This window comes from Drosophila santomea, chromosome 3L, assembly GCF_016746245.2.
Source record: "Drosophila santomea strain STO CAGO 1482 chromosome 3L, Prin_Dsan_1.1, whole genome shotgun sequence".
Classification (NCBI taxonomy): Eukaryota; Metazoa; Arthropoda; class Insecta; order Diptera; family Drosophilidae; genus Drosophila; species Drosophila santomea.
Genome location: NC_053018.2, coordinates 7,972,227 through 7,998,679, shown reverse-complemented (window position 1 = coordinate 7,998,679; position 26,453 = coordinate 7,972,227). Strand labels below are relative to the sequence as shown.

General features: G+C 41.9%; 1 protein-coding gene across 1 annotated transcript in view; it reads left to right on the top strand.

The window, feature by feature from the left end:
- Nucleotides 1-25,933, top strand: part of LOC120449104 (BAI1-associated protein 3) — a 52,802-nt gene extending 26,869 nt beyond the window's left edge. The window contains exons 2-11 of the mRNA XM_039631413.2: nucleotides 5,630-6,238; nucleotides 8,510-8,759; nucleotides 11,578-11,818; nucleotides 13,566-13,734; nucleotides 16,133-16,439; nucleotides 17,219-17,731; nucleotides 17,832-18,305; nucleotides 19,635-21,024; nucleotides 22,584-22,830; nucleotides 22,900-25,933. Coding sequence (XP_039487347.1) covers nucleotides 5,803-6,238; nucleotides 8,510-8,759; nucleotides 11,578-11,818; nucleotides 13,566-13,734; nucleotides 16,133-16,439; nucleotides 17,219-17,731; nucleotides 17,832-18,305; nucleotides 19,635-21,024; nucleotides 22,584-22,830; nucleotides 22,900-22,991 — 4,119 coding nt within the window. The 5' untranslated portion in view covers nucleotides 5,630-5,802 and the 3' untranslated portion in view covers nucleotides 22,992-25,933. The remainder of the gene's footprint in view (nucleotides 1-5,629; nucleotides 6,239-8,509; nucleotides 8,760-11,577; nucleotides 11,819-13,565; nucleotides 13,735-16,132; nucleotides 16,440-17,218; nucleotides 17,732-17,831; nucleotides 18,306-19,634; nucleotides 21,025-22,583; nucleotides 22,831-22,899) is intronic.
- Nucleotides 25,934-26,453: the final 520 nt, after the last annotated feature.

Sequence of the window (26,453 nt, the reverse complement as noted above, 5' to 3'; positions counted from 1 at the left end):
TCTTAGCTCTTTGCCCAATCTGGAGTACCCGAAATCCAAATGAAAACTTTTAAAAGTTGCATGGCCATCGCTTTCAGTCAATCTATGCATTAATTAGCAGCATAAAGAGTTCATCGCAAGTTTGTACTTGCTTTTTGGGCCACAACAAATACCCACCCAATGCAGGCTTAATTTGCCCATCGATTTTGAATGAGCCGAGCATGCTTGGAATTTGTAATTAAAGCGGCCAAAGCATCTGTGGCACGGGGTGTTCGAGCGGCAGGCACTTTGAAATTGTTGCAATATCAAAGGCGACAATTAAACGTTGACTCAGCCTGTGTCTCTCTTCAGCCGCTCGGTGGTTTTGGCCACACTTCACAATTAGCCGAAATAGGAAGCACATAGCACGCACACACACACACACACACACAAGCCACATTAATTATGCATGCGTATGTGTGTGTGTGACGCGCCTCCAATTTCCAGGCCCACACATTCCTCATTGGCGAAAACATTTTTGCGCCACCGCAAATATAATCAATGGATGGATCCAGTGTCCTGCGGGAGTGGGAGGACACCGAGAGAAATTGAAGCCCATTTTTAGCAACTACTGTACTAGTATGAATTCATCACTAAATGTTTTAAGTAAAGGAACTTCAAGACTACTACTTAGATTCGATTTGATTTGTCTGAGTGTGCGTGGTAAGATGTCTTACTTGAGTTTGGCTCAAGACCTGCGTCTAATTAGGAAGCCTGGTTACGCCTCGCTAGGCTTACACGTAATTTGATAGTTTTAATTGGCCATTCCATGGTCCCCATAGACATGCGATGTGCTAGCTAGAAGGGTTGCAGGAACCCTTACATATGGAAATTTCGATTGAAATGCGAGCAATATTTAATTAGAGCCCCTTTTCCGCACACCAAGTTTCTGCCAAGTGGAAAGTACTCGAGTCGTGAAATCTTCTGTTGATTTTCTCCCCTAGCTGCTTAATCTTTAGAACGATGGTGCAAAGGCTACTGTTCGATTTCTTGCATTTGCCATAAGTGCAGCGTATTTTGATGGCTATCCGTTGTAATTGATAACCGCAAATCTAGCAAGTTAATTGAATTTCTGTTGCATTTGCGCAAATCGCCCATACGCCCCGTTGTACCAGACATTGCGTGTGACGACGCTTGTGTTTTCCTGCCCTGTTTGCGCCCTAACAAATTAAGCAATTTAACAGACAGCTGCACAAGGCAGGTGACCCTTCTTGGGCGCATTTATCAAAGGCAACTCCTGCTCCGGTCTTTCAGTTCACTCAGTGCCTTTAGTTCCTTTAGTTCGGCACTTTTGCATGCTCGGTGGCCATTACTCATGGGCCCCCGTTTGCCCATTGTCCTGGCCAGTTAGTCTTGCTGTAGTTGCTGCTGCTCTCGCCCGATAACTTATAGTGCCTGCACACAAAAGGATCTCTGGTTTATTGCATTTGACAGAGGAGTAGAGCTCGAGTCCTTGCTTTTCGGCCCGGCAACATGCTGACTACAAATTGCCAAAGCAAACAATGATCACGGGGGCAAGGAAAGTGTGGAAAGCGTTGCATATGCTGCACTTTTGTGATTTATGGTGATGACGATGTTGCTTATGATGATGATGCTGATGATGATGCCAATACTGATGAAGCGGAAAAACGAGAAATCCCTGTGGGCGGACACACAATCCCTTTTCCTGGTTTCTGTGGCGGATGCACTTTTTTCGCATCACGTTTAATGCAATTCATGCTTATCGCATCACCTTTCATCACTTTTCAATGGCTTTATTATGGAAAGTACTGTGGAAAAAAACCGTTTTGTACCGCTTTAGAAAAAACAAACTATTACAAACCAGCTACTTTGTAACGGCTGTTAATATACAAATATTTGTATTTCATAAATTCAAGCTGTGCGCTGTTAAAGCCCTGATTATTACCATTATTGGTTGCCATTAACCTGGCTGGTTGCCACAGTTGCTGATGGCAATTAAATTATATTTGGCCACAATTGCAGCATTGTTAAGGCCGTTTCGCTCCCTGAATTTTGGGTGAGCCCGTGCGTAAAATAATTTATGTTTTGCCACGCCCACACGCACACACAACTAAGGAAGACATTTGAATGCCACACATTTGTTTGGCTCAGTTTTTAGCCCCAACCCAGTGGCAATTTTTGCCTTTTGAGTTGTCGAATTCGGAATATCTGCCGCAATGTAAACGACTTTTTTCTCTGGTTTACTGGTTTTTTCCTTCGTTCTTTGCTTTATTTCTTTTGGCGGATATTTAAAGCCACATATCATGTCGGGCCAGGAGTGCAAAATAAATTTTATGCCATAGCATGCGTTGCCGTTTGTTGTTGAGCAGCTGCTTTGTCATTTTCACGTACAACCGTGCACCCTAAAATCCCCATATTCGTCGACCAAAAACATCCTGAGTTTCATCCCCATCTCCACTTTTTTTTTGTCAGCGGTATGCGCAACACATTCATCTGCCAGTTGCCTGGGAAAAACTTGGCTTTTGCCAAAAAAAAAAATGACATAAAGCGACATAATAATTTTGCCTTTGAAATTGCCTTACAATTGCTTTTTTTTTTTGGTGGGTGTGCGCGAATTCCTTTTCCTTTGGGGATTCTGCGTTTTTTACTCAGCTTATTTATAGCTGTGGCTTTGTGATTTTTTTTTGCACAATATAAGGTAACATATATGATGAAACACCCTACTTTATATTTATTTACAGTGATTGGAAACATTTTATTACGGATTAATTTATTATGCAACTTTGTTTCATAGATATACAATATTTCAAGCTTTGGTTAGCGTATTTAAAATTCTTCTTGCTTCTGGCCACGAGTTTATTTTCAATTTTCCGCCTTCTATTTGGTTTTCGCAACTTTTTTGCGTGCAACTTGCCACCGCAGGATTGTTTGCACAGGTGGTTGGGCACACGAAATGTTTTCAAATTATGCATGGCAACCAAATCAGCTCACAAAATGTGTCTAAAATTGACTAGACCCTTGTCTCGGTTCATTGCGGGGCACAAAACCGGGAAAAAAAACGATAATTACTGCGAGTTGATGGAGAGCGCTGTGTTGTGACAGCTCTTCAGAGCATTCGGGAAGTCACATTAGTGCAATCCACATTTAATTTAGTTTTTCCCTCCCCCCTAGCGAACTAGGAAAACTTTTTCGAACAAGGGTTGGCTGACGGAACAGGAAAACCCACGCTAACACCACCCTTCTCACTCGGTCCACATGGCGTATGCGCAATCATTAATAAAAACTAAATAGATTGAAGCAACAGCGGGAAGGAAATGGCATGTGGCCTTCCCTTTATGGCTTACATTAGTGGACTGGAAAAACATATAGGTAAATGACGATTAATTACGTTTTTTATATGCTATATTAATAGGGGTTTCACTGAAACGATATTCTTAGAAAAGCTCTTAAAGATTGTAATCAAATATTTTGGTAAAGAATAAAGACCCTGCTAAAGTTTCTCCGAGTAACTCACACATGGCACAACGACTTGGCCAGTGACTAATTAATCTTAATTAAAGCCAAGTTGGCTGCGTATTTATGGGCCCTTTCCTTCACTCACTCACATGTGGCTATATAGCACATACACTCGTATGTATACCAAGGTTTGGGGCAGCTGTTGCTGTTGTGGCTCCGCTTCGCTTCCATTTCATTTAATTGCAATACATTTGTCTGTCGCTTAATGGCAAATTTACGTGCACCATATAAATCAACTTTTGTGTGTGGGCTGATTTATTTTTAGCGTTTTTCGAAACCAAAACAAAGCTCAATATAACCGAGCCACAAACACACACACACCAACTACAATGAGATAACAGAAATGGTTTGCAAATTATTTTCGGACTCCGCTAATTATGCCACCAGTTGTAAGCAGGATAATATGCGGAAGCTAATGCCGCCCAGAAAGAGAGCGCTGCACCGTTTAGAAAGAGAAACCAACATGCATGAATGCGCTGATTACGGCTTACACGTCGCAATCATCACTGTTGTGGCCATTGTTTTTGCCGGATGCGAGTTGTTGGCCAACTGTAGTTCCAGTTGCTATGACTGCTGGCCATTTAAGGCCATATCCTGGGCACAGCTCGCTTTTATGGCATTTAAAGCCACTCAGCACAGCACATAATACCCTTCACTGTCCCCGAGAGTACTCGACTACACTGTCCTGCGTGTTGCCAGCTACGATAATGCTGGGAATTTAATCAGTTTGGTTCTTATGACGACAGCAAACAGGTTGACAACATTCGAGTATTTTATTGTGGGCCATAAGTACGTGAAATGTTATTGATCTCGGCGAAATCCTATTTTGACTTTTTGAGCTCGACATGGAAATGACAAAAGTTAAATGGCTTATTACTTTATTTACTAGCATATTTGGAAAACAAAGGAATATACACCAGTATATTATAAGTATACTTTATAATACTAGAATATTAAACAATTATAAGGCATAGCTTTGCTTAGTACTAGCATAAATATTGAATAAAAGAGATTTCTGGTTAGTCGGGCTTAATTCAGCAAGTCTAAAATCCTTTAATTTTCAACGCGTTTCCCCCGAAGTTTAAGCTACTTCACTCTTATTGCCAAAAACGAAATGGCCAAAACGAGTCTTTATCCGGATACATTTCCATGGTAATTTCCACGAAAGGAAAAGGCGGACAACTAAGCCGGTCACGTTTTGGATGGCTGGGGAGGAAAACCAGGACCAAAAATGGTTGGTGTTCAATTTGCAATTTCATTTTCGCCAGCCGATTTGCTCATCCATAAATGCGGGCCAAAAACCTGCAAACTAATTAATTAACTACTTTTCTGCTTGGTCCAGCGCATTGGACGTATAATTATCGTTATTATTTTGTGCAAGGCCATGTATGAGGGCTAATTTATGGGCCAGGACAACTCGGACAGTTACCTTGAATGTGTGTGTGAGTGTGTGCTGCCTAATTATTCATGCAGATCGATTAGCCGTGAATCCAAAAACGGCTCATTAGGCTCCGCTGATTAAACGTTAATTAAGACAGCTATACTGGCTGCGTACTTCAAACGAAATTTAATTAAGAGCTGCGCCTTGAAGTGAGCAAATCGACGCTCCAATCAATGTATATAGACCAGTGGAGCAATGCCTAAATGCAATCGTCCTTTTTTTCCCCTTGATATTTGTACAGAATTTGGATGAGCAAACAGGATATGGGGTGGTGGTAAGTCAACAAAACTGCTGACGAAACGAATCAAAGACAAACATAATGACTGACTGCGAAATCGGGGACATTTGGGCACTCGTTTCGAATCACAGTGGCCGAATGCACTGCCTATAAAAATGGCAAACAAGTTGGCTTAATTAATTTTTTGTTTTGGCACCCATGGAATTCCAGCACTGCAAAGTATGCTACGTCAAAAAGGCAAATGAAGAGCATTTTGCTCTCTGGCTTTCCTTTTCTATTTTGTAATTGCTTTCGGTCTGAACACGAAAATGTTTACATACACATACATATACAGATAATTCCGCCAGGGTCGAAATTCAATTATTGCCAGAAAATAGCTGAATACAATTCTCCAGCGAATAGCAGACGTTTTTCCACCTTAAGTAAACATTTCGTTTCGTCGTTTATCCTTGCAGAGCCTCGATAAGCGGGAAACGGCGTGAGTCTGGACCAATTTATAATCCGGGTAGGCAAATCCCGGGCGCAACTTTCCAAGTGATTAATTTCACAAAAAAAAAGACGAGGAGGAAGAAGGAGTAACAACTTGAGCCAATTACCAGCCAGCCAGATAAGAAAGCCAGATGCCGCCATGAGTTTCCTCAGCTCCATGCAGCAATATGTAACAAGTGGCATCTCCAGCTTGGGCCTGGGCAATCGTCGCTTCTCCCTTTCCCGCCAGGAGTCGAGTGAACAGCAGTCGGGCATCGGAGGCGCCACACCTGGCGGCCTCGTTTCCGGCCAGCCGCAGCAGCAGCAGCAGCAGCTGCAGCAGCAGGTGCCGTTTCCGCAGCAGTCCTTGCAGCAGTCACTTCCGCCACAGCAACAGCAGCAGCAACAGCAACAACAGCAGCAGCAGCAACATGGCCACGCCCCTTTGCAGCAACAGGCGAGCATCGGCAGCGGACTGGGCGTCTATGGCACCCCTGCCCCGCCCACCGGCGTGGGGGCATCCTCGACGTGTGGCAGTAATTACCCCTCCGGCGGTGTGGTAATCGGCAATCCAAATGCCACCAATCCATTACTGGGTGAGTATTCCAAAAGCGATATGGTTCTTGTTGGCACAAGTAAATACTTAAATACTCTATACAAATATTGCCAATTACACACATTTAAAGCAAATGTACAATATAAAAAAATATGACAAAATCAAATGGCGAATAGAAACTTATAATAAACTTTTGGGAATTATTATTTAAAGTATTCCATTTACGTGGAGGCTTTAGTGTGCACAACAAATATCTAGAAAAGAGTTTAGTTGCATTTATTGCATTTTTGACAGCTTTGTATTATTTTTTGTGTAAAAACCAAAGGTCACGTCCTTGCAAACGAATAGAATGGGTTGGCTGGATTTCAAAAACAGCCTTGCCCCTAATTAAGTTGGTAATGGAGTTTTCCGATGCGGTTTTTAGCCTCCGGACTTATCAAGAAATCGTGTAGAGAGAAAAAGAAAAAGGAAAGCACCTAAGATACACCTTTAACTTGGCTCAAAGTTGACTTTCACTTTCCATCAGCTGCCATAACTTGGCCCACAAAACAATTTGTTTGCGTATGCGTGCCGCAAAAGATGGTAAACATGGAAAAGTTTATTGAATCCGGCAGACGCTATCGTCATCGGGTCTCAATATGAAAATTACATTACATGTCTTGCCATCCACCAAATGTGCCCAAAGTTTACCAATCGCTGAATGTTCTTGGCCAGGAACGCCTCTCGCATATGGATCAACAAATGTGCAGACAAAACCACCGCAATGGGGTGCCAGTTGGTCCTGCTGGCTGATAGTGGCTCTTACACAAAGAAATAAAACTGAAACTAAACTAAAAAGAAAGCTATCAGTTTATATATACATAGGTAGATATGTATATGTATAAATATTTAACAGGAGGTTTGTAAAACTTTAAAAAAAGAACAGAAGAGTACAATTAATAGGGCTTTCCATCTTTTATACAAATACATAACTATTTTCGCAGCGCAGCAATGGTTTTTCTCAGTGTAAGCTAGCTGGCGAAGCGAAAGCAATCAGCATGCATATGTGACTTCTTGTGCGGCTTCGTTTCCGCTTTGGCTCCGTTTGGCTATGCAAAACTTGTTTGCCAAGCTAAACGATGTACAAGGTTGTTGTTTCTGCCGTAGTTGGCAAATGCAAACACATTTAAATGTCAAGACGCAGCAGTGGCATCAGCAGCTGAAGGAGCCGGAGCAGCAGTACCACAAAACCGCCGGATCCTGAACATTCCGCCATAGCCATCACATGCCCATTGCCATCGCCATCGCAAACGTTGGCATTTGGCTGGGATTTTGATTCACCGACGTCTGCAGCATTTGAATCAAAATTGAAATTGGCTTATCTTGTTGCACGAGCGACGAACGAGCAGTTTTTCCTGGCCAAACAGCTGCCAACGGGGAATTGTCGTTCTAATGGCAAAATAACAAAAAAAAAGAAACCCATCAACGTGTAAGCGTTTTTCCCAATTCCGCAGTCCACTGCAAGTCCAACTTTGACTTTACGCTTTGTGCACACTTTAAAACCAAACCGAAAATTCGAGCGCATATTCGTTTTCTTTTCTTTTCAATTTTTTAGTTGGCCCGGCTTACTCGCTACTTGGCCAAAAAAAAAAAAGAAGGTTTCTTTTCATAGCCACAGCAATGGTTAGCTGGTTTCCATCCAAAGCACCGCACCACAGGCACTCTGTGACTTCCAGTCGTAGTCCTTGGCAGCCAGGAGTGGCGACCAGGAGCAGATGTAGGAGCCGCAGGACCCACACAGATGCATGTCAAGGTTGCGGGCTGTGGTTGCATTGCCATTGCCGTTGCCATTGCCTTCAGCACGGACCACTGCACCACACGGAACCACATCGCACCACATTGACTTTGACTGCGCTCGTTCCACACCTGACTTTCCGTGGGCGGGGCCATCATCAGCTAGCTGTTTTCCACAGATATTTGCATGTTGTGGAAATTATAGGATATGGCACAGGGCAAATAGTTTTCAAGATCTAACTTTCTGTGTGACTTGGTTCAATCTTCTTATTTCGGTGTGAAGAAAGTTCACAAAAGAATGGCAAAAACTATGGGAAACATTTAAACATTTTTGCATATATGTATCTTAGTTACCACAGTTAGTCAGGGAGATAATAGTAATAGTTATAGATTGTGACGCATATGATTTTCCACTTAAAACAAACTAAATAAAAACCATATTATAATTTAAGTATAACAATATTTGCTCACCTGCTGAAATGTTATTTTTTTTGTAATTCAGCTCATGCTTTTACCCCTTCCTTTGTGTTCCCAAAAGGTTACCCCAAAATACCAGGTGGTGCCGCGGGACCTGGCAGTCCCTCGACATCCGGGTCCGGTGGACCGGGTGGAACGCCCCAGTCGCGTCGCCAGTCACGGGCCCTGGAATGCCTGGCTCCGCCCCGCACCGGATCCTTCAGGCAACGCAACTCGCCACTGCATCAGCCGGATCCACCGCCTCGTCCGCCGCTGGCCTTCTGCAAACGCCGCCTGAGCTGGCCCGAAGTGGACCCGCGCTCCAATTCCGGGTGAGTTCAAAACCGAAGCGATAGCCAAAACCAATTCCAAGTCCGTTGGCCTTAATGCATAGTTGATGAAGTGCCAATGGATTTGGCAAATTTAATGCCTGTCTGGCGGAGATTGGGTTGGAGATGGGTGAAGATGGGTGTAGTTGGGTGGAGGCGCATGTTTGCTGGAGGTAATTAACCCACAGATGGAAATGCTAATATTTTGCCCCAACTTAGCTGCCAGATATTTACACGCCAAAACACACACGCACACACGAGAATACAGAGGTATTCGAATGTGAAATGCATAAATTAAACATTCAGGCATAATGAGCTTCTTTGGGGATTTGGAGGGGCGTAAAGTAAACAGGGCGTGGCTTGAAGTCAACCGAAAAGGTAGAAAATGTAAAATAAATTACATACATACACCAATTAATTAATGTACTTCAATTTCAGTTGCGTTTTTCGATTTGTTTTCCCGAATTGCCAAACAAAAACTTTACCGCTCGACCTTCATAATTACGTAATTACAAAAGTTCCTTCAGTTAGTTGGGCGTCGAAATTGGAAAGAAACTTCAGCGCACCCGCCCCACTTTCGTAGGACCATGGCAACTTTGGATGCGGGCGAAAAAACCTTTGAGTGTCGAAAAGTTTGTTTGGGAATAACCAGCACAAACACACACACACACACACACACACATTGAGGGTCTTGTTCCTTGGGCTTAAAGGTGCCTCTTATGGTTCTTTGGATTGCTCTCAATGTGGCCGAGAATCATCTGGCAGCCAGGTGCAACATCCTCCAGTCGCTGCAACATCATCTTTGCGAGTGAAAAGGCAGCTTTTCCAGCACTTTGCATAATGCGGCATCTACTTTACCTGGAAATGTGCGCTCGACGCGAGTGCGGATCACAGGTTACATTTAATTAAGCCCGAAAATGAGGTTTACTCTGGAGATTGCTTAAAGAAATATGACGTTTTGATGAGCCGAAAGTGTGAAATGCGTCCTAAAGAGCCGGAGCTGCCTGGGAAGTTTTTACATCCATTAACATGGCTGGCTCTCCGGCATAATTGGTCTCGTAAAGTATACCAAAGTTGTTCAAGGATGAAATTAATTTTCCCCGCTTTGTAAACTCATGACCCGAGGCGCACCTCAGAGATATTGAGCGCATATTGCCCAATTTTGAAATTAATTTTTCACAAATGCACAGCAATTTGATTTATCCGCATTTAATTGCTTGCTATTTGAAAAGCAAAATATTTCTTTACCATTTGGAAGTCAAACCAAAAATTGAGCTGATTAAAATGCAATTGATCAGCGAAGTCGCATATTTTATGCATAACAACTAATTGCCACAACATTGGCTTGTCCCCACAGCCAATAAATTTTAGCAAACAAACATAAATTACGCGCAGTGGGACTGATAAATTTATATTTCATAAGGGTCCTTAATATAAAGCCGATGTTTATCAATTATTTAGCAACAATTGGGAGTCAGACAAATAAAAACCAATATTAATTAAGTGCTGGAAAAGGGGAAAAAAATAAAAAAAACACACTTAAAATTGTTTACTTCAAGTTAAATACAAAATAAATATTTGCGACTAAATAAATACCAAAGAAATATAAAAAAGTTCAGCAAAAACTTGAGCCCAACAAAAATAAAAGAAGAAAATGACAAGAATACTGTGGAAAAATCTTAAAAATTGAAACCAAAATTGAGTGTCCTCGGAGGCGATGAAATCACAAAGCAAACCAGCAAAAAGAAAAATAAAAGCAACGCAAACATCTGGGCGAAAACTTTAAAATTAAATTTTTCACGAAACAACTTTAGAGTGGGACAACTTTAGACAACGCAGTTAGTCTACCCTATCATTTACGGCAATTATGTTGACCATTTTCACACGAACACGACCCCCGCACTCACCCACATATATATGTTTATATATATAGATATATTTTCGTATATATTTACTTATACATTTGTCTGGATGAACACCGAAAGGTGTTCACGAAAGTGTTGCCTACATTTCGGGGTCGACAGAAAAAAGTGCGGACAGAAATTGTTGCCTACTTTCGTGGGCTCTTCGGTTTATTTTCTGCCATAAACGTAAACGTAAAAAATCATCAACGCCGGCGACAAAGTTAAGCCGCTTAGCCGTTTTCCCTGCTGAGTGGACAAAGTTTTGGCCAACTTTTTTTTTTCCTTGCCACAGCTGCTCAAATAAATCCGATGGGCTTTTGCAAGAGAGCGGGGCATGCAAATCAAATGATTAGGAGCATCCACTATCGGGACTCTAGTCCTAGTTAGGACCGAAGCTAAAAAGTTTCAATCTAGCATGCACTGGAAAAAAAGATTTCGAAATAGGGTTTTATCCTTTAATTTAATTTTAATTTTACGTTCTTCAAAGGGCAATTTTTAAGTTAGCTTCTAAATTTTATAAAATATTTTTTTTTTGAGTATAGTTTTGAATGTGTACCTTTGTTTTCTGTGTGCAAACGGGTGAATATTTGTATACAATTAGCGGCTCAGGGCAAGCCTTCGCTTTGGGGCATCGAGCATACGCCGAGTGGTACGCGGCAACAGGCGACGACCCTTATCAAAGTTGAAATAGGTACGGCCATGTCACATTTGTATGTCGGCAACTGCATATTGACAGTGCCAATTAAACTTGGACACCCAACTGACAGCGGCAGCAGTCGATTTGAATATCCTTTGATATCGAATCGGCAGATAGAGAGAGTGAGCTAGACCCCATAAAATTGCACACACATGTGTATACCTATGTATAACCCTATTTTATAGCCACCTAACGCTCCATTGTATTTTTTGCTTCACAGAGTTCAGGAAACGGACGGCTCGTACTTTGAAAACTTTACATCGCTGGGCTGGAAACGTGAAAATCGTCGCATGTCGGCCACGCGTGCCGCCGAAGCACGTGCCGAGGCTAATCCCGAGAATGAACGTGATCCGCCGGCGGGTGAGGAGTCCATTGACCGCCAGGACGAGAAGGAGAAGCTGTATGCGGAGGTGCTGCACACCATTGCCAACACGGTGGGCGCACCGGCTCCCGGTGGACAGGTAAATCAATATTCCGGGATGAGTGGTTGCCTCTGCTGCTTGGAATACAATTATGATTTGGGACATATTTGGGTAAGAAGTTTTGGGCTTGGGTTTTGCGGGGGACTTATGCAAATAGTTGCAAATTACACAAATTAGGGCGATTTAGAGGATACCTAAAACATTTTTGCTTCGGGGCGGGGACACCACATGATTGAAAGGCTTAATCGCCGGCATTACGCTTTGAGACGTTTTGCAATTTGAATGATTAATGCTTTGGGTTTCGGCGCCCAAAGGCAAGCAAGCACATTCTGGGATTTGGAGATTCTGCAACTGGGCAAAATCAGCAGACGAATGGTAAATTTCATTCCATTTCCAAGCACTCAAGCTCCAAAGTCTCTGTTGAGGGTAGCAAAATTCAATTAAAAATGTGCTACTTTTCCTCCTCATTGCTGATTGCCATTTCAAAAGGAATTTCCCAATAATTCTGCCTTGCCCCAGACCGGCTTAACACGAGTTCATTTTTCAATTATCGTTTTTAATTTAGCAGTAAAAAAATTGCTAGACGCCCAGTGCACAACTAATGAAACTTGAGCAGCTCCCAGTGGGAGTGAAAGTGAAGTGAAAGTGAAAGGATGGCAAGGTTGCGCCATCATAACAAAAGTTTCAACTAGTAGCGAAAAATAACGTTCGTTCTCCTGCTGTGATTGAGTTGAAACCGGTCAAATCTCGCGGGTCTCTGCAAAGCGGATCGAGAAATGAGAAAACAGGACGAAGGACGCAGGACGAAGTAGTGAGATGGCCAAGTCAGTAAAGTTATTGCCTTGGCATCTCTGCGGGCGTCCCCAATGCTCGAGTTTTTGCATTTAATGGTAAATAATTACAAATAAATGCGATTTGCTCGGCCAGCTAGCCATCAGAGGGTTAAACCTGCCCTAATGGAAATTAATGAAAAGGGAAAAAATAAAATAAAAGTAATAACGAAATGGAATGCGGGTAAGTTGCAGAAACAGATGCTGAAATGTGAAGATTGCTTAGCCAAGTGGTGTCCATTTAAAAGATAAACAAACTGAGCTGAGCTCCGATTATTTTCAATTATAAAGACTTAAGTTGCAGAAGTAGGAGTAATGAAAAAGGCATTTAATGAGTATTAATGTAACTGAGATTGGACATATATATGACTCGTTATGTACACATAAGAAGGAATATTTAATTTCCCCACTTAAAAATTCCCTATGCCCAAATCAATCCTCACTCTTCAACCAAACAGCGCACTTTAAGTAAATGTAATTAAATTTTAAAAATTTTGCTGACGGAATGCGGATTATGTGCACATTCTACCGAGTCGATTTAATGAAAGTCAAGATTATTCATAATTTTGACTGCAGCGAAAGCAATCAAATTATAATAACATTCGAGTAGTGGGGAAAATGATGAAAGCGTTTTTCGAAGCGTGATTGAAATCAAAAGACGGCTGGCTAATAAATTCAACAGGGATAAATCAATACAGAAGCCAGAGAAAAGAGAGTGAAACGAAAGTGGATTTGGTTTGATGAAGGGAGTGGGCGGGGGGTAGTCAAAGCGAAATATGCAAATTGTTGGCCCAAAAATGATATTATAATTTTGTTGACTTGCAAAATATTTACAAATGAATGACAATATAATTAAATTAAATTTTTAAAAATATTTACTCTCTCCCTGTGGCAACATGCGGCGTATACGTAATGTGCCGTCACATGCGACTTCCTTGCGAAAATGCGGAGCACAGTTTGCACACTACAAGGACGAAATGTATCTGCACGCACAGCGCGCCTTCGGTGTCAATCCGGATCGTCATTATCGCCTGCTGCACGCCTCCGCCGAGGATAAACCAAAGATAATCGTACTCTCCGCGGTGGTTATCGAGGCTGATGGCCTCGAGGCGAAGGATGCCAATGGTAAGCCAGCACAATCGGCACTTTGCCACACTTTTCCACAAATTTCCACACTTTCCCGGCCTCACTAGCACTAGTAATCCACCTGCCCCCCATCCCATCATCCCAATGTTTCAATCTGCCTAGCCATGTACCGTGCGTAAATATTTTTAGTTTGCAAATTGATTTTGCGGCTACTGCGATAATTGCATTATGTGGTGTTGTGCGTGTGTGCATCTCTCCTGCGAGAGTGTGTGTGTGTGTGTGAGAGTGTGTGTGTGTGCACTTGGGCAAATCAAAAAGCCAAACGAGCCATCCATAAACTGAGCACCATGTGCGTTGACTATTTCCCCCAATTATCCTACATTTTCTGTGCAGCGTTTGTGTTGCTGTCCTTGCCCCCTGTACCAAGTCAAAGTTACAGTTTTGGTTATGCCCCCCCCTCGCATCCATCTTGGTCTTGAGCTCCGTGTGCGTTCAATAAATTTGCAATTTAATGCTTCCCATTTTGTTCATTATGCTCAAGAGCCAGAAGCCCCTACAACCAGAAATAGAAATGCACTGTGGGAAATGATCGTGGAAGAAGTGAAGCATTACTTTTAATTACATCTGAAGGTGTTTTTCTAAAAACACAAGAAAAAAGTTGCAGGCTGGGCTAAAAGTTTATTGCTCTCTTTAGCTATGATTCTTATTGTAATTTTTACCAACAAATTTTCAAATTAGGCTCAAGGAAGCTTGGATGAAATGAATACTAAATGAAATGATTTTCAACCTTTGAAGAAAAACCCATAAGAATTCTTCGCTGTGCAGTAGCAGCAGCAGCCTCATCGAAGGAAACGCAATTTCGCATTTTAATGTGCTCAAGGATGTGTAAGGAATACGTTGAGTGCTCCTTCGTCTGCGTCTGCTTCAGTTGGAGCATTTTTCTATCGCTCAACTGGCCCACATCACCATCTCCATTCCCATCACCATGCCCATTCCGTGAAGTAGTAGTGCAGTGTTAGTGTGCCGTCTGCCATCTGTTAAATGTCCTGATGACGGGCAACGTCTGCAGGCAGAGGGCACAGTCAATAGGCCAGAATGAGGGGCATCCTTCTGCATGGAAAGGGGGGTTTTTTAAGGAAGGGGGCGCCTGGGCAGATGGCAAACAACTCGTTGCCAATGAAACGTGGCCGATGAGAGCGGTCTGCTTTTGTTTGGCCCACTCTCGATGGGGCAAATAAGCTGGCCAAGCGAAGAATCAGGTTCAGTTCCGTTCCATACCGTTCGATTCGATTCGATTCGGCTTGGCTTGATTTTCATTAGCAGCCAGTGACTCCCTTCCCCAGCCATCAGCGATTGGGAACTGGTCAAGCATGAAAGGCAACAATCAAATTGGCCATTACAATGAGTGCCGTCAATGTACGAGTCCGAATTTCAAATGAATCATTTCTGCGGCGTAATCGATTTACCGACGCAAAAACACACTAAATGTAAATCGAATTCGGAAGGAATCCGTTTTAGTACATAATCAGCATTGGCAATCGGATATTATTTCGCTTATTTGCTGCCCACTTTGAACCCAATTAAATTAATCGCCCCGAAATCAGATATTGAAATTGTCCTCAAGACTGCGTAATTGTTTCAATTATGTAGATCTTTGTGCAAAAATCTTAATCTTGGCATCTGTGGCCTGTGTTCTGCGATGTGCGCGTAAATCACAGGCACTCAATAATTGAGCGGCACTTTATGCAAATGAAATGTTAATCATACGCAATGTGTGACCGGCACCAGCTGACGACGCCACGTTGTCCCCGCTGGCAGTGCCATTAATTGCCATTTAATGTCATCAGGCGACCTCTTCATTAATGCGCCACCATTTCCCACTCCACATTATTTATCCCCCCAGCCTGCCTTCTTCCAACTTTTTCCCTTGGTCCGCACGGAGATAAAAACATAATATCAGTTACATTACGCCACCAGAGCTCATTAATTGAATTATTATTGTAATTATAGGGGCATTACTTGAATGAAAAATTGAAATATTATATTAACTTCTTGTGGAGACTCATTACTAAATTGTTAAATTGTTTGTAAAATGTACTTAGCTTTATGAGCAATTATTCCTCTATAAAAACAGGTTATAGTACTGTAATATGAATTATAACATATAGTAACATGAAATAAAATAAAAAAATTAAATGAAATATTTTTTTGGAATTTTATATCTGTTAATTAGGTGATTTTTTTAATCTATACAGTACAAGATTAAAAATGAAATGATACAAAATCAAATGAAATATTTTTTATCAATTAAGTAATTTAATTAATTTCCTTGCCAATGATATTTTGATAAAATATTGTTCCTGCAGTGTGGTACTCCCTCTCCAAGAACCAAAAAATTGTATATCCAAGTATACTGAATTATTTATTCCCCGCCCAGGTTTCTCGGATCCTTACTGCATGCTGGGCATCCAGCCGGACGAGAACGGCGGTCCGCCCGTGTCGCCGCTGCCGCTGCCGCCGACGCCGCGCGCCCTCTCCGCGGACATGGGCGGCGGCTTTGACAATAGCGCCACGGACTCGCCGCCGCACAGGAAGCACAGCTTCCGGCTGAGCTTCAAGCGGCGGGAGGCGGGACGGCGGGAGCAGCGCGACTCACTGGGCGGACCGGTACCGGCCAAACTCATTAAGGCGACCAGCATCAAGCCCCACACCCTGACGCCCAAGTGGAACGAGAAGTTCAAATTGTAAGTACAATCCATTACGATTATAAACATCGACATTTGATGATAGATTTGTGGAACTGAACCGAAGCATTTAGCATTCTTGTTTCCGCTCGGTCGCCTGATAAATGAGAAATCCTGGCAACAGAAAAAAAAAGAAATTTAAACCAATCATTGGCATCTGAATGGTGGGTCCTGATCCCTGTCACATGCCCAACGATTCGTTTCGAACATCGAATGTATTTTACGAGTTGTAAACCATAAAAGGAACACATTCATTTGCATTTACATTACATAAATAAAACATAAATGAAACACAAATGCACATTGGGTGAAATGCTATAAATTTGATGTTGCAACTGCAATAAAAATGAACTGGGCAAGGACAGCAAGAAATTAAAGCAAATATCAAATGTCCTTTTCACAATAAATTTGTAATACGTGAATAATTAGGCAAACAAAGAAATTGTTTGCGTTTCATGGAAGGACCAATTAGTAAGGTATAATTGATTTATTGTTTCCGGGAATTCTGTTATCATTGCTGTCATGTCAGACTGGACAGCTAATTCCTGGAAATATGAATATTTTTTTTGAATAATTACCATCATAATTCCTAAGAAATCAAACACAAAGGTAGAGAAAACCATAATTCAGTTTAAGAGCAACAATAAATCGAGTTATAAATTAAATGGAGCACAAAAGCTTAAAAATCAGAATAAACATAAACACGTTCGTAAATATGTAGGCATAAATAAATCACTTGAATTAAATTTTGAATTACACATTATTATTACGTCCCGCAGCGACATAGATGACATCAATACGGACACCTTTCACCTGGACATCTGGGACCACGACGACGAGAGCTGCGTCATGGACGCCGTTTCGCGACTGAACGAGGTTCGTGGAGTGCGTGGACTGGGTCGCTTCTTCAAGCAGGTGTGTCAATCCGCTCGCCAGGGTTCGCAGGACGATTTCCTGGGCTCCGTGAACATACCGCTGGCGGAGATCCCGTCCACCGGCCTGGATGCCTGGTTCAAGCTGGAGGCACGCAGTCATCGCAGCACCGTGCAGGGTCGCATACGGCTCAAGTTGTGGCTCTCGACTCGCGAGGATCGGAGCACGGTCAGCGAGGAGAACCACGAGCAGCAGATACACAAGGTGGAGCAGCTCCAGCGGGTGTTCATGCAGCACGAGGTGACCACGCACGAGCCATCCTGGACCTGGTGTGGCGACCTGCCAGGTCCGGCTCTGACCATCCTGCATCAGCTGGCCGTGCAGTCGGATCTCTCGGATTTGCACTGCGCCATGGCCAGGTGCGTTGCTATACTTCACTTATTTATTTTTTAGATATATGTATAAATAGATATATTCCTTGACTGAATCTTGATTTGCAATTGCGAAATCCATTCCCAGATATGTGGCTGCTGCCAAACTGAATCGAACAACGCCGCTGGATCCCAAGTTCCTGCATCGCCTGCTGAGCGACGTGGAGAAGCAGTGGAACCAGCCCAACCAGGAGGCACTCAGTCGCGATCTGGAGCAGTGGCTGGCGGATGCGATGAATGGCTTTGTGGAGCGCTCGCTCAACCAAATCCGCCGGCACCGGGACATCTTTCCAGCCCTAAATCCACCCTCTTTAATTCGACTGGAATTCCTGCTGCGCTGCCTGGGCCTCCTCGGCTCCATGCGAGCCTTTCGCGCCGTGTGTCCTTTCAATAAGGGCGTTAGGGGCGAGGTGGTCAATGCCCTGCGCAAGGGGTCCGTGATGTGGGGCCAAACGGTGATGCGGGAATCGCAGGGCATGCCCAATCCATTATCGAATTTCGTAACTACATTAACGGCGGACATTCAGCTGGGACAGACCTACTACCATGCCCTCTTCGACAAGTGAGTAGATTTTTAGGATCACTTTTATTCGCCGGTCTCGGTTAGTTACCTTTGCTTTGCCTTGGGTATGTGGCACACGTGTTGCCCATTAAACGTACCCACTGTCCACACATCGTAGATATAAAAATGTGCCCGGGACATTTAACAGAACAAGCTGGATACCATCGCAGATCCCTGGGTTGCCATGAGAACAGTGCACTCCGTGTTGACCCAATTGAATTGTGACCCCCACGCGAGTGGCGTCACTTCGATTCCAACTAATCGGCCATCGGCGCCGGAGGCGGAGCACTTTACAGTTGCCGGGTCTCTAATCAGTTTGTGCATTTGTCAAATGGCCAAAGTCAAAGTCATAAAGCTAACGAGCATTAATGAGGGCCACAAAATGTTGTCATGACAGATTGCCAGCAGCGTTGTAAGTGACTGAACTAGTTCAAAGAAAATGGAAAGTGTTTTTGTAGTGCAAGTGTTTCTACTACTTATCTACTCAAATAAATGTAACCGGAAGCATATAGTTTCAAAAGGAAGTTACCTTCCGTTCAATGTAGTTGATAGAATTTGATAGATACCAAATGAAATGATAAATCGAAGCACCTAATGCCCGAGATCACGTTACTGCCGTAAACGCAGGCGGAAGCGCTGGCATAATGGGTCATTTATAGGTGCATAGAGCCGCATCCTTCGTTTGCCTCGCAGGACTAATCAGTCACATATTTGCCAGTTAGCGCGGCCATAAAAGGACCTTAATGAGGACATCAAGTGGCTTACACACATAAGCCCCAAATTAATTGCGCTGTCATAAAAATGCTCTCACGTTGCCCTTCTCCATTTTCCACCCAGGCCAACAACTCGGGTCCATCCTGACGAGGCATTTAACAAATGTCCAGGGGCTGTCAGCCAAAGAGTTGAGTGCCGGAGTCCTGGAGTCCCGTAGTCGGGTGGCATTAGGAAAATTTACTTGCTGGCTAATTGCTACATTTTCTCGCCTTAAACTCGCCTGGCCATTATTTGCAACTCTTTGGGCGGAAAGGCAGCTTAAGTGGTGATGTCTGTTTCAGGTGTTTACACAATTCAAAGTTGGTTTATTTATGGGCCTTTTAGGAAGTTTTGCTTAATTATATAAAAATATTGCATAAGTTCAATGAGTTCCGTGGCTTTTGTAGTTTAGTTTATCGCTACAGTTTCACACTAAATAGCGTTTCAAGTGCAATAAAACAAAGTAAGAAGATAAACCTTCCGGCAAAGTTCCCCTCAAATAATTCGAGCAGCTGAGACCATATAAGCCCATAAATCGATGTCCAGCCACGTAAACGTTCTATCTTTCCATCACAGCACGAATGGCATACAGTACTTCAGCATCATCTACAAACAATACGATGCGATGGTGGGCGAAGAGGTGTACAGCCGAATGGCCGCTGGCCAGGTGCCCGGTGTGCGGATGAATCTCTCGCAGTACGCCGTGCTCGAGGGCGATGCGGAGCCGGTGGACACCAAGCCGTTCGAGTTGTTCCTGGCCCTGCAGGAGTTCTGTCAGTTGAAGCGACACCTCTCTGCCCAGCCGCAGCCGCCGGAGAAGCCATTGGCGCTGAGCAATAGCCACGAGTGGTTCATACCCACGCTGGAGCGCTGGATGATGGTGAGCAAGGCGAAGGCGCTGCAGAGGATTAGGGCGGCCATTCGCATGGATGCCATATGCGAGGGTGAGCGGATTGTGCGTTACAGTAGCTCCTCGGTGGACACGGCCAGCACGCTGCTCAATATCAAAGAGTTCTGGAAGGTGCTCAATTGGCCGGACGAGGATACGGCCATCATGATGGAGTCGCAGCTCATCGATGTCGTCTGCTCCGCAGCCATGCACTATTGCGATCTCATACACACCGCATTGGCCGACAGTGGTTACTATGAGCAACAGGGTCCGTTCCGGTGTTCGGATGACATGTGTGTCACCGTCAACAATGTGGAGTATGTGCGTCGCACGCTGGCGGAGTTTCGATCGGATGAGCAGCCGCTGGAGGAGTCGGCCGATAATCTGCTCGAGTCCAGTCTCACTCACATGGAGAACCGGTGTGAGCGTATACTCTCCAAGTTGGCACCACTCATGCAGATGTCCCTGCAAAAGGCCATGTTCCATCTGGCCTGGTCACCCGACTCCCTGCCCGCAAATCAAGCGATTGTTCCACTGCTGGAGTACCTAGATTGCCACCTGGCTGCCCTGAACAGCGCCCTGCTCACCAAGAACTTCAATCGATCGCTGCGTTTCATTTGGAAGACGGTCCTTGGCGAGATGTCACGCCAGATGGAAACTGGCGATGAGACGGACAAGCCGACACACTTTCACAAACGGCTCTATGAGGCACTGCAACTGCTCATCGATTTCTTTCATGCCGAGGGTCAGGGTTTGCTCCTGGAGTGCCTGCACACCGAGGACTTCTGGCGCATCGAGCAGCGGCTGCAGTTCCACAAAACGGACACGGATCGTCTCATTGACATGTTCTACATGCAACGTCTGAGGGAGCAGCTGATGGCCGTCATGCCCTCGCCATATGGATCGCTGGCAGTGAGGGCGTACTTCAACCACGACTCGCTCTGCGTGGAGGTGCTGCATGCCAGGGATGTGGTGCCGCTGGATCCGAATGGCTTCAGCGATCCCTTCGTGGTCATCGAACTGCTGCCTCGCAGGGTTTTCTTGCACTGCATGGAGCAGCAGACCAATGTGCATAAGGTAGGATATCATCTAGTTTACTACACATAGTGAATCTCAACTTTTTAGCAAAGTGGAATGCCATACCTCGTTGAATTCGATTGAAAATATCAGATTTTTTACAAAAAAAATTTTTTTTTCGATTTTTTGACAAAAAATAATTCGTTTGTTTTTCGATAGCAGTAAAAATAGTTGTCCAAAACTTGAATGCCATACCTTGTTGAATTCGTAACAAAATTCTCTATCGATCCATGTACATACATAGCAATGCTAATTTTTTGCCATTTTTCGCAAATTTTGATGATCGAAAATGCAAAATTTAAAAAATTTTTTTTTTAAATATCGGAAAAGTGGGGATAGAAATAGTTAGCTATGTTAATTAGCAGAACAAAACAGTCTTTATTTTAGCTGTGTGACCATTTTTTTCAATTTTTTGATAAAAATAATCAGCTTTTTTTCGATAGCAGCTAAAATAGTTGTCCAAATGTGGAATGCCATACCTCGTTGAATTCGTAACAAAATTCCCTATCGATCCATGTACATACTTTGAAATGCTAATTTTTTGCAATTTTTCGTAAATTTTGATGATAAGGGGTACCCCTTATCGAAAATGCAAAATTTATAACAATTTTTTTTTTCAAATATCGGAAAAGTGGGGATAGAAATAGTTAGCTATGTTAATTAGCAGAACAAAACAGTCTTTATTTTAGCTGTGTGACCATTTTTTTCAATTTTTTGATAAAAATAATCAGCTTTTTTTCGATAGCAGCTAAAATAGTTGTCCAAATGTGGAATGCCATACCTCGTTGAATTCGTAACAAAATTCCCTATCGATCCATGTACATACTTTGAAATGCTAATTTTTTGCAATTTTTCGCAAATTTTGATGATGGTACCCCTTATGGAAAATGCAAAATTTATAAAAATTTTTTTTTTCAAATATCGGAAAAGTGGGGATAGAAATAGTTAGCTATGTTAATTAGCAGAACAAAACAGTCTTTATTTTAGCTGTGTGACCATTTTTGGCCAAGTTATGGCGAAAACGCCGATTGAAAATATCCGATTTTTTACAAAAAATAATTTTTTTCAATTTTTTGATAAAAATAATCAGCTTTATTTTCGATAGCAGCTAAAATAGTTGTCCAAATGTGGAATGCCATACCTCGTTGAATTCGTAACAAAATTCCCTATCGATCCATGTACATACTTTGAAATGCTAATTTTTTTCAATTTTTCGCAAATTTTGATGATGGTACCTCTTATCGAAAATGCAAAAAATTTTCTAATTTTTTTTTTTCGAAAACCGAAAATGTAGGGATGGACATAGTTAGCTATTTTTATTAGCGGCACAAAACAATTTTTAACCAAGAAATGTCGAAAACGCCGATTGAAAATATCAGATTTTTTATAAAAAGTATTTTTTTCGATTTTTTGATAAAAAAATAATCCGTTTTTTTTTGCGACGGATATCGCATCCTATCCATATATATGCGACGAATCTAGTATACCTTTTAACTCTACCATCCCGTTACTATAATAAGCTAGTTTTCTTTAAAATAATACCATTTATAAATATTTAGCGAACTCTTAACCCCGTTTTCGATGAGTGCTTCGAGTTCTCCGTGACTCTGGAGCAATGTTTGACCGAAGGAGCCATGATCTGCTTCACGGTGATGGATCACGATGTCCTGACGGCGAATGACTTCGGTGGCGAGGCCTATTTGGCACTGGGCAACATTCCCGGTGTGGCTGACTACAGTACGAGTGTGGACAACTTCCATGGACTGAAACAAATCGAGCTGCCACTCATGGAGCAAAAGGATAAATGTGAGTATAGAACACCCAAACAGCTCGATGATCCTTTGATGTCATGTAAAATGTTTTATCCCCACGAAGGCAATCCAATTTTGCAAATCCTCGAAGTGCGCGTCAATGACAAACAGGCTCAGGACTTTGTGCGCAAACAGAAATCGCGGTTTATCAATTGATTCTAGACAGGATAACAAGGAAACAGGATAAACAGGACTACCGAACGAACCGTTTGTAAAACGTTGAAAAGTGCGGATCGAGCAATGTAATTGCATCGATAGCGATGATGATAACATAACCAATCTAAATTGTAACCAAAACCAAAACCAGCATTGTATGTATTGTATTGTACTTAAACTAGTTGTTGGACAAAGACTCCTCCTTCTCTTCAGTTTGTAAATGTTAGCAAGGAATCGAAATTCAAATGGTGCAAAAGTGACGAGTGACTACAAAAATTGGGGAATTCACGTTCCCCCAGCTCTACACAAAAAGTTGCTTGAACAAAATTATGGATAAATTGTAACACAAATTAGGGACTTATTAGAAGTCTAGCATTGCTGAAATTGTCACAAATTGGCAATCAAACCAAAGTTATCTACAGCAAAATCTCATATGCGAAACACACACAAAAACTCGAGCTATCTACTCCAGCACCCAGATGCGTTTTGAAGACTTTTACCAAACATAAAAAAAAAACCCTATATAGATATACATACATTGTGAAAAACACGCAAGATATCACTAGTACACTGAAACACATTTTGGGTCAATTTGAACAATACGAATATATCAGCAACAAGTATACCTAAAAACCTAATCATACAAGCCACAATTCAGCATATTTTCTACCATAAGCCAAGTAACAATCAAAAACCGCGTAACTCTGAGCTTCTTTGAAACCCCCCAAAAGAAACTAAAGAAAACACAAGACACGAAATATATTCACACATATATGCCACACGAACAGGAGAAAGCTATTTACAATTTGAATAAACACAAATATGAGATATGAGATGTGTGTACATGATTTGTACATTTTATATCACGCCCAAAGGACAGTGTAACTAAGTCTAAAGTATATTTGTAAACTATTTTCTGAGCACAGATTTTGTATAAATTTATTAGACTCGCGCTTGTCCCCAGAGAGGCAGCCTTCAGCTCTTTTGCTTATACACAACTTAGGGCTTTTTCCCCCAAACTTTTATGGATCCACTCTCCTCCTCCGAAAAACCCTATTTAACCCCCCAATTGGTTTAAGCCACCCAGAAGGTCTCGCTTCTATTGTAAATTTTGTACTATATACAACGGTCTCTATGATGAAGATGAAGGAACTTAAAATGAATAATTGATGAAATTGTTGAAATTGTAACTCTTAACTGTAAACTGTATACTGTAAACTGTAGCTTGAACTTTTTATACCTGTCGCTAGGGAGGCAGTGGGCGTGGCTGAGCAAAATTTAAGCGGTTAAAACTGAGAATAAAACAAAGATGAAAATTCAAGTCAAATTACAACTATTTTTAATATTTACACGTAACACAAGAGATGTGCAAAGAAATTTCATGATTGTTAATTACCAGTAAATGGAGTATGGAGTATTATGCAAAGATAATATACATAAATATATATATAGATAAATGGATACAAAATTAATCGGTAATCAAGTATTTAGTTTGTAAGATAATTCTTTGGTTTCTCATCACTCTGCACAGCCTTTCACACACTTAAACTACAAACTTTTCTCTTTAAGTTGGGTTTTTCTATAATTATTTTAGTCTGCCATCGCCAAGACATCGACAGTGATTAGAGACAATCCTGGGCGCAGGGAAGTTAGGATCCCGAAAAGATATGAAACATCGAAGTAGAGTCAACGCTGTACGATCATAATTTCCTCTAAGAACTCCCATTTCACTCAGTATCTTCCAACGGGCACTCGTTATTTTCCAAAACTCCCCACTTCAAACTGCTATCTTCCAGAATGCATGTGCAGCAAAATCTAGTAAGGAGACAAATAGTTAATTGGATAAATAAATAAAAAAAAAACATAGGCCAGGGTTTGTTGTACTAGCCAAGCATAACTACTGACTACTGTGTTGATATGTGTACCTATGATAATTTCCTATATCGAATAGACAAATGCAAACACACACGCGATCGAAGAAGAATAAATGAAATCAAATCAAATTAAATTATTCATGTTACTAGCACTATCTTACAAAAAAAAAGTAAAAACTTAAAGAAGCAGACAGGGTAGGATAATTTTAAACAATTGTACAACTTAATTTCAAAGCAAAACTGATAGCAGAATGCGGAAATTGGCCAAACAATGAGACCAAACGCATTTCCCAACCGCAACAAACCCAACAAGCAACTGAAACTGTGGAAAATCAAGGCCAAAACCTATACTAAAACTATATAAATATATATGTATACATATTTGAATGTGCAATTGTTGTGCTAGTTACAGAATACAAGGAAAACCTACAAAAAGAGCCCTCCTACATATACAGAATGCAAATGCAAATGCAAATACGAATACGAAACACTTTTAATTGCCACATTTACAAGCGACCAGCAGCTGAGAAACAAAACTGCAATTTTTTCGATGATAAAAAGGTTATATATATTTATTTCCCCGTTTTATTCAGGGCACACCGCAACCGAAAACAAAAGCAAAACAAAACCCACATACTAAGGACTTGAAACTATTTTTTGTATGCCAAGACAGAACTATAAAACAATCCACCGCCGAATCTTGATAACAATATTTTGAAAGAAACTACTTAAAAACCAAAGCTAAAGAGTATAGTTTTTTAAATGTGAGTGCAAATACCAAATGGGCCGCAATTCAGGTTCCTAAAGCTCCCCTCCGTAAAAATATTTCAATGGATGTATCTGAATAGCAAACACCGCAAAAAATCTAAACTCTAGCTAAGTACATAATTGTGTGTCTGTGCCACAGCAAAAATATCAAATCAAAAAGAAATCGATACGAAAGCGATAGGGAAAATAAGAACGACAGCGAGGACGAAACCCCCTAAAACATATTCAATGTAAATTCAACAAAATGCTGCAGAAAAAAACATTATCAAATTCAATCAATAAATGTCAATGAATAATTAATTAGCAACTGTCTTTTATTCAGCTTGCGATTCGCTGGATATTTAAAAGGGTTCGAGAGCAGGTGGCAAAAGGTAAATATGGGATTGTTATAGAATGGATTACAACTCACTGTAGACGGCAGTTTACGTAGTAACGAAGCAAGGAAACTCTTTATTTCAGCAATTTCTACCCTTTCTAATTGACAAGTAATTGCTCCTAGAGGGGCTAGATTTGTTATCAGGTTCCATTTAATTTTCCTGCAACTTTCATCTACTGATAAGCTAGAATCAATCCCGACGACAGCCCAAACGTCAGAGGTATGAAAACAAATTGTCGTCTTGATGGCTGGGGTTGCGGCCGGTAAAATGTTTACGGAATTGATTTGAGGCATTATCTGGTGCACGTCAAAGGTCTGGAGTGAAAGTGTGGAAAAGCTTTTATCTAAATTAAATCCAGACACATGCGAACCAGTCCTGTTTTTCCCCTGTCCTTTTTCTCCTGTCTTTTTCAGCCATTCTTAGCACATGAGGTACAAACGACC